The following is a 13,817-nucleotide window of genomic DNA, read 5'->3' as shown; positions in this document are numbered from 1 at the left end:
AAGAGAGTTGTATATCCAAATTGACAGATGACACTGCGTTAGGAGGAACAGTTGGATGTGTAGACTAGAGCAGGCTAAGCGAATGGGAAAAACTATGGCGTTCAATGTGGGGAAGTGGAGGTCAGCCATTTTGGAGCAGAGAAAGACAATTCGGAATATTTCCTTAATGTCGAGAGACTAGCAGCTGTGGAGGAGCAAAGGGATTTTGGCAGTGCATAGTGACGTATAATTTCATCTTATATTTCATATTAAAATTCTCATCCTTGTTTTCAAATCCCTCCATGGCCTCACCTCTCCCTATCTCTGTAACCTCCCCCAGCCCTACAACCCTCAGAGATCTCTGCGCTCCTCCAATTCTTGCCACTTGCGCGTCCCCGAGTTTTAAATCGGTCCACCATTGGCGGCCGTGCCTTCAGCTGCTTAGGCCCTCAGCTCTGGAATTCCCTCCCTAAACCTCTCAGTCTCTCTCTCCTCTCCTCAAACCTATCTCTTTGACCAAGCTTTTGGCCACCTTTCCTAACATATCCTTGTGTGGCTCGGTGTCAAATTTTGTTTGACTATTGCTCCTGTGAAGCACCTTGGGACGTTTTACTATGTTAAAGGCGCTATATAAATGCTGCTGCTGCTTCTTCTTCTTGTTGTATCATCCAAAGTAGTTGCATTTGATATTTGCTTAATCATATTCCTTAAAGCTAGTTACAAATTGATAGAATAAATGTAAATGTGAACACAAACGAACTGTGAGAAGAAATGCTTGCACTCTGTGCTAATGATTCGTAAACAGGATCACTTAAAAACATATGAATAATACCTTTTTGAACAATCAATCAGACAAGGACCATTGGTAGGCCTAACTAGAAAGCCCTTCTCACAAACAATCCTGGGAGGAAAAGAACCAATTAACACTGAAAATTTAACTAAAGAAACCTTGTAGCAGATAACAGGGAAGGAGTCTCCAGAAAGTCTGAGTGGAATTATACCCCATTGTTGAGAAGTGTGAAAATTGGAACACCTTCCCTAAGAAAAAGAGCAGTCAACACCTATAGTCAACACCTATCTCAGAATGTGGGCATCATCTGCAAGGCCGACATCTGTCTATCCCTAATGTTTGATACAACTGAGTGGCTTGCTGGGCCACTCAGGGCAGTAAAGAGTCAACCACATTGGTGTGGGCCTGGAGTCACATATAGGCTCAGACCGGGTAAGGACGGCAGGTTTCCTTCCCTAAAGGGACATTAATGAACGAGTGGAGTTTTTTTTTTACAACAATCCGACAGCTTCATGGTCACTTTTTACTGATACCAGTTTTTTATTTCCAGATTTTTTTAAAAAACTGAATTCAAATTCTAAAACTGCTATGGTGGGATTTGAACTCACTTTTTCTAGACTATTAGGGCAGGCCTCTAGATTACTATACTAGTACACTAACATAACCACCGCAGTACCAATGAATGGGATACAAGAGGGCAGTCAAGCCTGAAGATGTTTGCAAAGCTAACTAAAATCAAAGGAAAAATGACAAACAATGATGAACTTAATGTGTGCTCTACCATGGGAAATACCAAAGAGCTGAGGATCAAATGGGTCAGAAATCAAACTGTCAAACTTAGCTTCAATCCACTGAAATATTTACCTTTCAGGTTGTTAATGCACTAAAAACGTGGAACCATCCATTACCCCCAAGGCTCACACACAACTCGCACTTTAAATAAAGGTGCAATTCAATCTCGCAAGAAAATGTATGAAATTTGATTTGACAAGGACCTCATACAATGGGCACACTCGATTAAGGGAACCAGAGAGACAGCACATGTCGCAACCAATAGCCTTCACTGAAGAACAGAACTGTAACAGGTGTAAAGTGTTACAGCAACATTCAATGTTTCTTTTCTTAAATGTCTTCTACTTGTTTTTACTCCAAAATAACGCAAATAAATCAGCTGTGGTACCTCTACCCTCTGTTCCATTATGGAGAATATTCTTTCAATCCCAACGCTGAGTCCCACACACGGCACTTTCCGGCCTTTAGGATCAAACATCCCAACAAGGCCATCGTACCGTCCTCCAGCAGCTACGCTTCCGACACTGACTGACTCACAGTGTTCGTTCTGCTGTGTCTGCATGTCGGCCTGACTCTGAACTAGCACAGCTTCGTAGATGACACCGGTGTAGTAGTCCAAACCTCGAGCTAAACTCAGGTCAAAGAGAACCTGAAAAAAGAAAAATCAACATAAATGAAAATTACACACAAACAATATTCACTGAAATGATTTTTTTTTCAGGGAAGGCTCCCAAAAACGTTTGAACCATTCCCTAACATCTACCAGGTCCGTATTTTTTTTTTAAAGTGAGCTTAAGAATTAACTGTGTAGATTTTACATTTCAACTAGCAGATTGCCTGTGGCATTGCTCGCTGAGAGTTGCTACTTCACAACAACACGAGTATCAAAAAAGTTATACGAGGAAGGTGTTAAGTAAGCATGATAATTACAGGAGGTACGTGCTACACACTGGACATTTAATGTATCACAGATTACCAAACAACCATTACTCCATCCCAACACCCATTTTCAAAGTATCAGGGCAGATGCAGGATGACAATAGGCCTTCAAGTAAATTATATAAATATATAAAATGGACTTAAAAATTTTTTTTTTAGGATCATAGGAACAGGAGGCGGCCTATTAGCCCCTCAAACCTGTTCCGCCATTCAATTAGATCATGGCTGATCTGTATCTTAACTCCATCTACCCGCTTTGGTTCCACAACCCTTAATACCCTTACCTAACAAAAATCTATCAATCTCAGTTTTGAAATTTTCAATTGACCCCCAGCCTCAACAGCTTTTTGGGGGAAGAGAGTTCCAGATTTCCACTCCCCTTTGTGTGAAGAAGTGCTTCCTGACATCACCCTTGAACGGCCTAGCTCTAATTTTAAGGTTATACCCCCTTGTTCTGGAGAGGAAATAGTTTCTTTCTATCTACCACATTCCAAGAATGAATAAAACAAAATTCACTGACTGTCTTCACACACGAAGAATAGTCATGTGGACAGGGTCCCAAAGGGCAGCAGGGGCTCGGTGTAACTCCACCCAGCGCTAGACAGTGTCCTCAGTTTGTCAGCCTGTGGCTCACCGAGATGCACTCTTGCTTCAGAGTCAGAAGGTTGTGGGTTAAAGACCCATTCCAGAGACTTGAGCACAAAATCTGGGTTGACACTCCAGTGCAATACTGAGGGAGTGCTGCACTGTCAGAAGTCCCAGCTTTCAGATGAGATGTTAAACTGAGGCCCCGTCTGCTGCGTTTTCTACATTACAACAATGACTACACTTCAAAAGTACTTCATTGGCTGTAAAGCGCTTTGGGAAGTCCTGAAGTCATGAAAGGTGCAATATAAATGCAAGTTCTTTCTTTTCTTTTACCTAGCAAAAAATCTACCAATTGACACAAGATGTGTCAGCTGTGGCTCAGTTGGTGGCACTCTCGCCTTTGAAGCAGAAAGTCGTGGGTTCAAGTTCCACTCCAGAGACTTGAGTGCAAAATCTAGGCCGACACTCCAGTGCAGTACTGAGGGAGTGCTGCACTGTTCGAGGTGCCGCCTTTTGGATGAGACATCAAACCGAGGCCCCGTCTGCCCTCTCAGCTGGACGTAAAAGATCCCATGGCACTATTTCGAAGAAGAGCAGGGGAGATATCCCCGGAGTCCCGGGGCCAATATTTATCCCTCAACCACCAACACTAAAACAGATTATCTGGTCATTATCAAATTGCTGTTTGTGGGAGCTTGCTGTGCGTAAATTGGCTGCCGCGTTTCCTACATTACAACAGTGATGACACTTCAAAAGTACTACATTGGCTGTAAAGTGCTTTGGGACGTCCAGAGGTCGTGAAAAACGCTATATAAATACAAGTCTTTCTTTCAATTTCAGTTTTGAAATTTTCAATTTACCCTCAGCTTCAACAATTTTTTTTGGCCGGGGGGGTGTTGGGGGGGAAGGAAGAAGAGTGCCAGATTTCTGTTACCCTGTGTGTGAAGAAATGCTTCCTCACAATACCCTTGAACTGCCTAGCTCTAATTTTAAGGTTATGCCCTTCTTATACCCTTACCTCACTTGCTTTAAAACAACAATTCTAAAGTTGAACTCTGAGTTCATGAGAATGAAAGTAGCACAAACAAAATTAGGGCCATCAAACCTACTCCTTTCAGGAAACGATATACAATTTGCACCATGCGGGGCACTCTCTCTAGTTTATATCATATATGTCCTTTGGGGTAAAGAAAATTACTACATTTTTCTCAACTGCCAAACAGACTCAAGTTAAAAACTCATCACTATAATCGTTATTAGTCATCCCTGACTGGTTGCGTTCCACAAATGAATTTCCCATCGTCCCAATAGGACTGAAACCAGAAGAGTTGCCTGGGCATATTAGAAAACTCTAAATCATGGATCTGCGCTGCTTACCCTCTCCTCAACACCAAAGAGTGTCAAATACGCAAAGAGCTGCTTCATGTCATTCAGACCTTCCAAAGCCACCTTGCTCTGGGACAGCTTGGCGTCCTGTACCAGCTTGTCAATCAACTCTGTCCTACCTGCAAAAAACACTGGATTATTCTCTATGCTCAGTGAAGGAGTAAGTAACAAGATGGATATGGGAAAAATAACCACTTTAACTGATGGTTTACATCATATAATCAAAATTAAGTAACTGACAGATAGATTAAATGTTCAATTACGTATGCCACTCTATGAACATTTACACTGTGGTCTGGGCTTTCCGCACCCCCTTGACTGGGGCACATTTCCTTTAGTGGGGAGACCACTGCCCACATTGAAGACGCTCCCCTCCCCCCCTCAATATTTTTCACCACAGGATTATTTGCATACGAGAGGCAGGCTTGCCATCCTCCACTAGCGAGTCACGCCAACCTGGGGACAGACACTTGCTGTCCATTTGCCTGAAAACTTGTTCATTTGGTGACCATGCCTGTGGACAGCTGCGCTTAGCGTGCTTGCATTCTTCCCTGAACATTCTCCCAGGGTCCTGGCCAATATTCCTTCCCCAACCAACACCACCAAAAAACATATAATCCGCTCAGTTAACTCATTTGCTGTTTATGACACCTTGCTGCGTGCAAAATGGCCACTGCGTTTGGCTAAACAACAATAGTGGCTACACTTCAAAAGTAATTCATTGGCTGTGAAGCGCTTTGGGACATCCTGAGGATGTCAACGATCCCATAAAAGCAAGTTTGTTTTTTATGCACAAAGAAACATTAAAAAGAACCGTCGTGCATGTGCGGAGCATGAATCAACGGAAAATTGAGAAGGCTTTATTGACTTGGTCAGTTACACCCTTTTCAATCAATCAATTTGATTTTTTTTTAAGAAAGCGTACCATTGAGCTGAACATATTCTCCAATCTTGTCAGCAGCCTCTGGAGCAAGTCCCTTTTCTGCAACCATCTCATTCTTCACTTCTTCCCATGCCATCTACAGGAAGACAATAGAAAGATGTGAGTCATGAAGTAAGCGAGTCCACATAAACCTGATATGGTGACCAGAACAGAAGTGTATTAGCAGGGCTTTTAAAGAAAGGACACATATGGACCAGGGTATATAGCAATAAATAAATATATATAATATATAAAAATAATATAAATAAATAGATCATTTATTTTTTGAAGTTGTGGCTAGTAACAAATGAAAGATGGATAAGTGCAATCATTTAAAATAAAATCACTGGGTGCTATCAGAAAACTCAGGCTCAAGGATTACTTCAGCTAAAATATACATGTAATGTAACATCACCATTAATTTAATCAAAAAATCAAAAGTCAGCTCATGTGTTTAGTGGGAAATGATGCCATTTGATTAAAGATCCCACATGTTGGTCAAGTGTATATAAATCATGCCAGGAGTGAACACGGACCACCAATACGTAGCTCGCATGGTGACTGTGAGTAAATGCACCAGTACTGAACTAGCTGTATAGGTCAGGAAGGCTTAATCTGCATTCTGCATGGAGTGAGCTGATTTTAGCTAGGATGGTGTTGGGGGAAAACTACAATTGGCATTGGTGTCTCTTGGGGTCAAGGTGGAAGACAGGGGAACAAAGTCAAAGTCAATCAGGCTTCCCCAATGCTGATCCCTATCCAATAGCCAATGTAAAGTGCACATGCATGAACATTAGGCGGAGACAGGATCATTTCCCACAGAGATTAGCCAGCCAGAACTTATTGCCTAGGCCGACACAAACAATGCCCACTAGGGTGGGGTACTGGCATCTGAGGAGTTGTACCCCAGCATGAGTCGGCATCTCAAGAAAGGAGATGAAACAAATTGAAGAAAAAATAGAAAACAAACACCACCATGATCAGTACCAAAATTTGAATTTGGATCACTTAAGTCAGTCAATCAAGATTACAAAGGCTTCTTTTTGATTTAATATATGCACAGAAAAGGAGAAATACCCAATGATGGTGCTGTTTGAAAGGTACTCCGCTTAGAAAGCATGTGAACATCTCCTGCAGTACAAGGGTTAACAACACAGGCAGTTCACAAGGACAATCCAATTTGGGAGGTTTAAGTTGCAGAGAAATTATCTTTTCAGTGACCAGGTCATGAAATGGAAATCAGGAAAGATAAGGAGCCGTTTGCATCAGGCAGAACACTTATCTGACCATTAAGACCAATAAAATTGTGACCAAGGGCACTTAAAATGCTTGGGTTGCCTTTCACCCAGATGAGTTGGCACTAAAACATCTACGAGTTCTGCAAACTAGTTTGATGTAAATAACAAATGCACCCAAAGTGAAAATGTTTATCTCCTTCAGTGCAATTAAAACATATTTTCACAAAACTTGGGGAAAAAATTCTAATTGTTGTTCCATTGTCTTCAATTTTTTTTTAAACTGAAGCAGAAGTGTATAAAGAGACAGTCAGTTCAGGAGGGAATCGCTAAACATTATCATCGGGAAGCATTTCGAAATTATATTTAAATTCTACCTCAAAAAACTGCAACCGAACATGCAGCTACCTCTCCCTTTGAGATCTTGGAGGAAAAGACAACTAAGATAAAGCATGATTCTTACAAAATAAAGACTGGTAGCTATATTAAGTATTATCAGCTTTTAAAGATTGGTCTGTGCCCTAAACAGGCAGAAAAGACTTTTGAATTATTGCCAAGCCAAAGTACAACTAAGCACTCATTCCCACAAGGGGGTACGTTCTGAATTTGACCACCTTGTTCTACAAGTTGATCTGTTGTCAGATTAAAAAGAGGTGCTATGTTTTATTGGAGCATCATTTAATAATCAAAATTAATAATTATTTGTGTTGATATTGTTCTGTTGTGTTTAATTGGTCATAACTAGAGTTATGCAAGTTGATTGTGCTGTTAAGCTGACAACTGTTCTGTTGTGATACTCCGTACATGTTAAGTTTTTCTTCTCTCCCATTTTAAAGGCGATGACTCCTTGCTGGGGTGTGGATCCATGGCACAAATACCAATTCATCAGAGAGTTTCAACGGCCAGTGCTGGCAGACTGGGAGCCAGGACAGCAGAGCCAGATCCTATCCTTACCCAAGGTCCACACCTTATCTTTCCTGATACTTGTGCTTCCAGCAGCAGATCACTAGGTTATCAGCAGCAGCAGGAACTCTGGCCGATTTCCACTTGCCTGACCCAGGAGGCGCTGAGGCCAATTGTAGCCATCCCTGGCTGAGCTCACTAACTAAACACAGACCGCATCTGTGGAGAGAAATGTAGAGTTAATGTTTCAGGTCGATGACCTTCCATCAGCCGACGGAAGGTCATTGACCTGAAACGTTAACCCTATGTTGCTACGGATGCTGACCTGCTGAGTGTGTCCAGCATTTTCTGCTTTGAATTCATGTTGATTTTATAAACCAGAAACTCCTCAAAACAAAACTTCAGAACCCAATGGTTTCGTCAAGGACTTTGAACAGTCAGTGAAAAACAACAGGCTAGATTTTCCACCCATTCTCTATGGAGGGGCACCAAATCTGGCCCATAAACCCATTACCTTGTCCATTTTATCCACTGAGGAACAGATTGTCCGAAATTTATCAGCTGGGACTCCACACACTTCAAACATTCCGTCCAAGACACGCCTGTCATTAACCTGAATACAGATAAACAGACAGTTACAAAGTCTTTGCATCAGAATAGATTTTTCACAAGACGAGTTCCAAGTTTATGAAGTCACTGTAATTGGTGTAAAACTGGACGTTCACAGTTCTAATTTGCTGAGAAATTGACGTGAGAGGCAAGATCCACAGTGCAGGACACCGCCAGATTTGAAAAAAAAACAGAAAAGCAAATCAGGAAATAGCGACTGGATGACAGCAAGTTTGGTTTACAAATCGGAAGATAGAATTTGAAACCTTCTCACTCCCCTGATGCCATGTTTCTGTCTCCCAAGGCGTCAGAACCCACTTCAAGAGAGAGTTCCAACCAGGGTTTCAACTTCTGAAAGCAGCAGCAATGTGGCAACTTATTATAAACCCTGCCCCTTGTAGCACAAGCCTAATGTCTATTCTGGCCACAGTTATACAGGCCAGTATCACTGTTGCCTGATTAACAATCTACACAGACCTTTGGAAACCATCATTTTGTGGCCAGAAAATAAAGGCACAAAAGTCTCAAACAACTGTTCAAACTATTGTATACACAGCTGTTTGCTCATTGCTCCGTTCTGTGGAATCTTGCCTGCCGTACAAAGAGCTTTGCTGCTCCAAGAATCTAGTGTATTGCTGAACCACTTCTTATGTAATATAAATGCAGACAAGCATAAGAACATACAAATCCTTAGGATGGCTGAGCTCTAAATTTGTAACCTGTCCTGTGCACTGTTTGCAGACAAAAAGCAAATTGCTGTGGAAGAACTGCCTTCTCCTCTATTGGAAATACTTCCAGTCTTTAGTCACCTTTCATAACACAGGTAAAATTGGAACACAATGTAGGGAATATAGACCATAACCCTATCTCCTGTGGGAGGGTACAGCTAATCTGCCACATCATTCCCCATCCTTTTTAATCCTGGTTACATTGTGATGCAGAAAGGATATTGCGTTGTCAAGAGGTTAAATGGGTTTTGTTTATTCTCACTGGATAAGGAATTACATTCAAGCTTCTGTTTGCGCTTTTCCATAAACTAATCTCAAGCAGGATGACAAGCTGACCCAGGGCTCCCCATTAGCTCCTGAAGCCAACAAATGTGAAACACTGCCATAGAAAATAATCAGACAAGACCATCAGTGCAGTTTCACTTGCCCTGAAGCAAACAGATTTGTATCTCCTTCACAATGGTGGAGAATAACGAGCAGCAGATCACATACGTAGAAACATAGAAAATAGGAGCAGTAGGCCATTCGGCCCTTCGAGCCTGCTCCGCCATTCAATATGATCATGGCTGATCCTCTATCTCAATACGATATTCCCGCTCTCTTCCCATACCCCTTGATGCCTTTTGTGTCTAGAAATCTATCTAGCTCCTCACATATATTCAGTGACTTGGCCTCCACAGCCTTCTGTGGTAGAGAATTCCACAGATTCACCACCTTCTGAGTGAAGAAATTTCTCCTCATCTCAGTACTGAATGTCCTACCCAGTATCCCGAGACTGTGACCCCTCATTCTGGATCCTCCAGCCAGGGGAAACAGCCTTCCTGCATCCAGTCTGTCTAGCCCTGTCAGAATTTTATATATTTCAATGAGATCCCCTCTCATTCTTCTAAACGCAAGTGAATACAGGCCGAGTCGACCCAATCTCTCCTCATATGACAGTCTGCCATCCCAGGGATCAGTCTGGTGAACCTTCACTGCACTCCCTCTATGGCAAGTATATCCTTTCTTAGGTGAGACGACCAAAACTGCTCACAATACTCCTGGTGTGGTCTCACCAAGGCCCTGTATAACTGCAGTAAGCCATCCTTGCTCCTGTACTCAAATCCTCTTGCAATGAAGGCCAACATACCATTCGCCTTCCTAACTGCTTGCTGCACCTGCATGTTTGCTTTCAGTGACTGGTGTACAAGGACACCCAGGTCCCTTTGTACATCAACATTTCCCAATCTATCACCATTTAAATAATACTCCGCCTTTCTGTTTTTCCTTCCAAAGTGGATAACTTCACATTTATCCACATTATACTGCATCTGCCATGTATTTGCCCACTCACTCAACTTGTCTAAATCGCCTTGAAGCCACACTTGGAGCTGAACTTTATAATCTGAAACTACAACACTAAGAACCCAACCATTTTGCAGACAACATCCACAAACAGATGAATGCCAATTATATAAGGGTACAGTAGTGTAGTGGTTATGTTACTGGAATGATAATCCAGAGGACTGGACTAATAATGTGAGTTCAAATCCCACCATGCCAGTTTAAGAATTTGAATTCAGTTTAAAAATAAAAGGCTGGTGTCAGTAAACGTGACCACGATGCTGTTAGATTGTCATAAAAGCCCAACTGGTTCACTAATGTCTTTTAGGGAAGGAAACCTGCCGTCTTTACCTGGTCTGCCCTATACGTGACTCCAGTCTCACACCAATGTAGTTGACTCTTAGCTGCCATCAGAGGTGGTCTAGCAAACTCAGTTGCATCAACCTGCCACAAAGAATAACAAGCCACACAGACTGCATGGTTCAAGAAGGTTCACCACCACCTTCTCATGGCAACTAGGGATGGGCAATAAATGCCGGCCTTGCTAGTGACTCCCACATCCAGAGAATGAATTTAACATTTTAAAAAGTTAGTATGTACAGAACACACACACAAATACATAGAAATGCACAGAAATTTACAGCACAGAAACAGGCCATTCGGCCCAACAGGTCCATGTAGGTGTTTATGCTCCACACAAGCCTCCTCCCTCCCTAATTCATCTCACCCTATCAGCATATTCTTCCATTCCTTTCTCCCTCATGTGTTTATCTAACTTCCCCTTAAATGCATCTATGCCAGTCTCCTCAGCTACTCCTTGTGGTAGCAAGTTCCACATTCTAACTGTTCTCTGGGGAAAAGAAGTTTCTCCTGAATTCCCTATTGGATTTATTAGGGACTATCTTATATTTATGGCCCCTAGTTCTGGTCGCCCCCGCAAGTGGAAACATCTTCTCTACGTCTATCCTTTCAGAATCCTAAAGACCTCTGTCGGTCACCCCTCAGTCTTCTCTTTCTCTGGAGAAAGGAGCCCCAGCCTGTTGGATTATGTATAAAAAACAGTAAGAGTAGGCGTATAAAATCACTTGCAGGTGAGGTGCTGTCACTAGGTCGACCTCACTTGAGAATGGATGGAAAATTGCACCATTGTGCAGCAAGTATCCTGTACGTACTGAATCGTGCTGGCTGTGTTGGTATCATAAGTCAGCAGTAAAATTGGTAATGAGCATGGACTGCCAGCATTTAAAGAGATTGGGTTTCAGATTGAGGCATATTTGCATTCCCTCGGGTTTATACTACAGTATTTGGAAACTCCCAATGCTATGAACAACAGCACAAAAACGGACGTCTGCAGATAAGCAACAATTGCATTGCAAAGATTGTGCTGGATTACTATTTCACTGCAGAATCTAAATGGAAATACAAAATTGGATATTTGAAAGTGTAGGAGCATGCTTCCTTAACATCCAATTGTATGGAAGTTTAAGAACAATGGAAGGAAATTTAAACTCCACAATGCAGAATTCATATCTGCAGGTTCACCTAAACAAAGTTCCTTTTCAGTCATTACCCACCGGCCAGCAGAACAAACCTTACAAAAACCCATTCAACATTGGTCTTCAAAAGCTGTATTTCTTCTCAGCATCTGCTATCAAGCAGTCTCCTATTTTAACTCATTCTTTACACAGGACCTGAAAACCATGGGACACCTCATCCACCTCAGTCTTTCTATCCTCATAACAATCTACAGGCTTTCAACTCCCAACCATGGTGTCACCTAACACTTAATTCTTATTCTCCATCTCCTCTCACCCTAGGTAGAGTCCTGATCTATGGACTTTAGCCCTTCTGTGATGAAAGCTTTTATTTCAAATGAGCTATTCTCTCTTTCAATGAACTCACTGTGTTCCCTGTTAAGTGGAGTTTGGGTCCCCTACAATCCAAAAGATGCAGCCATTCAGATTTCTGCCCCTACAGGGATCTCGTACCCATAGGACTTGCACAAACCTTACTTCGCCAGTGCCCTATACAAATTTGTTTCACTCCAAGCCACTTCCGTGAACGGAAGTATCAACGAATCACCCTCGAGTTTGTTTCGAGCTCCAAATTAAGTAATCAGCTTTATTTGCAATGTTATTAACAAGAAAAGAACATACAGGACAACACAATTATACAATGAATGCTTTAAATTGCCTTGATTTTTGAAGCCACACTCTGCTCCTTCAGCAGTGAATGTAGATGGTTGATTTGCACCACGAGTTTCTCTCTCTCTTCATCTCACTCCAGCACAAGCTTTCAATATCATTCCTCTATCTCACACACCTCTTCCTCTTAGTTCAGACTAATTTCCCACTCAGTACTCTCTGACAGGGGCTTAACTGGCTATTTTGTCTTTGATTTGCCTGGAGCTCACAGGGAATTGAATGCAAGCAGAAAATACAGATTTGCTTTAACCTATCTTAACTGGTTAAAGCTCCCCATGAAAGTCTCCGTTCCAAATTGAATGAGACACAGAATGAGGCTGTTCAGATCCCTGAAGCAAAGTCTATCTGGTTTAATTAGTGTCTCAACCCTGCCTGAAAGTCAAGGACTAAAAACATCTGTGACACCCAGGTGAACTGACTCTGGTCAGCCAGCCTAAGTTTGCATGTTCCTTAGCTTTAAATTTATAGAGAACACACACAGCTAGTCTCACTCCTATCTACCTTTATACAGCGGTATGACCATCGAATCCTTCACTCCTCCATCTAGGTTTCTCAATAGAAAAGATTTAATTTAAAATGGTGGTGTCCTGCTATGATAACTCAATCATTTCACCTGATCTTCATCCCCTCATTGTTGAAAATCCTTTGATCTTACTGAAGTTTCCTCGATTTTACCTTAATTAGAAACTCTCCCAACTGCAGCTCGCTCAATATCTCATGGACAATTTTCAGGCATTCGGCATCGGGAATCATTGGATCATACTGGCCAGCAATGTCAAAATCCTGAGAAAGGAAATAATTTTTTTTTTTAAATTAAATTGGGACTGGATATGTCAATACATTTTGCATTGCAACACTGAATATAGGATAAAGAGCAAATTCAATAGGTAGCCAGACTCGTTTTTACAATTTAGAGCTTCTAAATGGAGCATCTTCACTCATGCGAATTGAAAATGCAGCTTCCTCAGGCAGGCCTATGTCACATGTGAACCAAAACATGAACTATGCATGAACTATCTACTTTTGTATAGGAATACCCATACTCTCAACTTCCCCAATAGGCAAAAAAAAAAACACCATCTTGACAAACTATATATTTCAGGCTAAACCACATATTGTTTTTATTGAAACATTTATAGATTTATATAGAAGTAAAACAGATCAGCAGATAAAGATCATTACAGTTGTTAACTTTAATTGATTCTCTAAACAGTTTTCAAAAACCAATTTTGAATTCTTTGTCATTTTCAGAATTCCTTCCAATACCGAATCACTCCCACAGGCACCCAGTACCAACATAGTTCCAGGGAATCCCTAACAACAATGACACATGCCCAGGGACCCTCTGTTCCAAATTCCAAAAAATAGTATCAGCTACCCAAAGGAAAATAGTTGTATCACTGCAGAAAACTTTTATTA

General features: G+C 41.6%; 1 protein-coding gene across 3 annotated transcripts in view; it reads right to left on the bottom strand.

Moving 5' to 3' along the window:
* hars (histidyl-tRNA synthetase) overlaps positions 1 to 13,817 on the bottom strand; it is a 39,365-nt gene that overhangs the window by 7,099 nt on the left and 18,449 nt on the right. For all 3 annotated transcript variants that reach the window (XM_067996008.1, XM_067996007.1, XM_067996009.1), the window contains 5 exons: positions 13,074 to 13,181; positions 8,049 to 8,147; positions 5,400 to 5,493; positions 4,466 to 4,593; positions 1,950 to 2,210 (listed from right to left, as the gene is read on the bottom strand). In XM_067996008.1, coding sequence (XP_067852109.1) covers positions 1,950 to 2,210; positions 4,466 to 4,593; positions 5,400 to 5,493; positions 8,049 to 8,147; positions 13,074 to 13,181 — 690 coding nt within the window. The remainder of the gene's footprint in view (positions 1 to 1,949; positions 2,211 to 4,465; positions 4,594 to 5,399; positions 5,494 to 8,048; positions 8,148 to 13,073; positions 13,182 to 13,817) is intronic.

The sequence above is a fragment of the Heptranchias perlo genome, chromosome 14 (assembly GCF_035084215.1).
Source record: "Heptranchias perlo isolate sHepPer1 chromosome 14, sHepPer1.hap1, whole genome shotgun sequence".
In the NCBI taxonomy this organism is placed as follows: Eukaryota; Metazoa; Chordata; class Chondrichthyes; order Hexanchiformes; family Hexanchidae; genus Heptranchias; species Heptranchias perlo.
The sequence above is the reverse complement of the archived record's forward strand: the minus strand, read 5'-3'. Positions and strand labels throughout refer to the sequence as shown.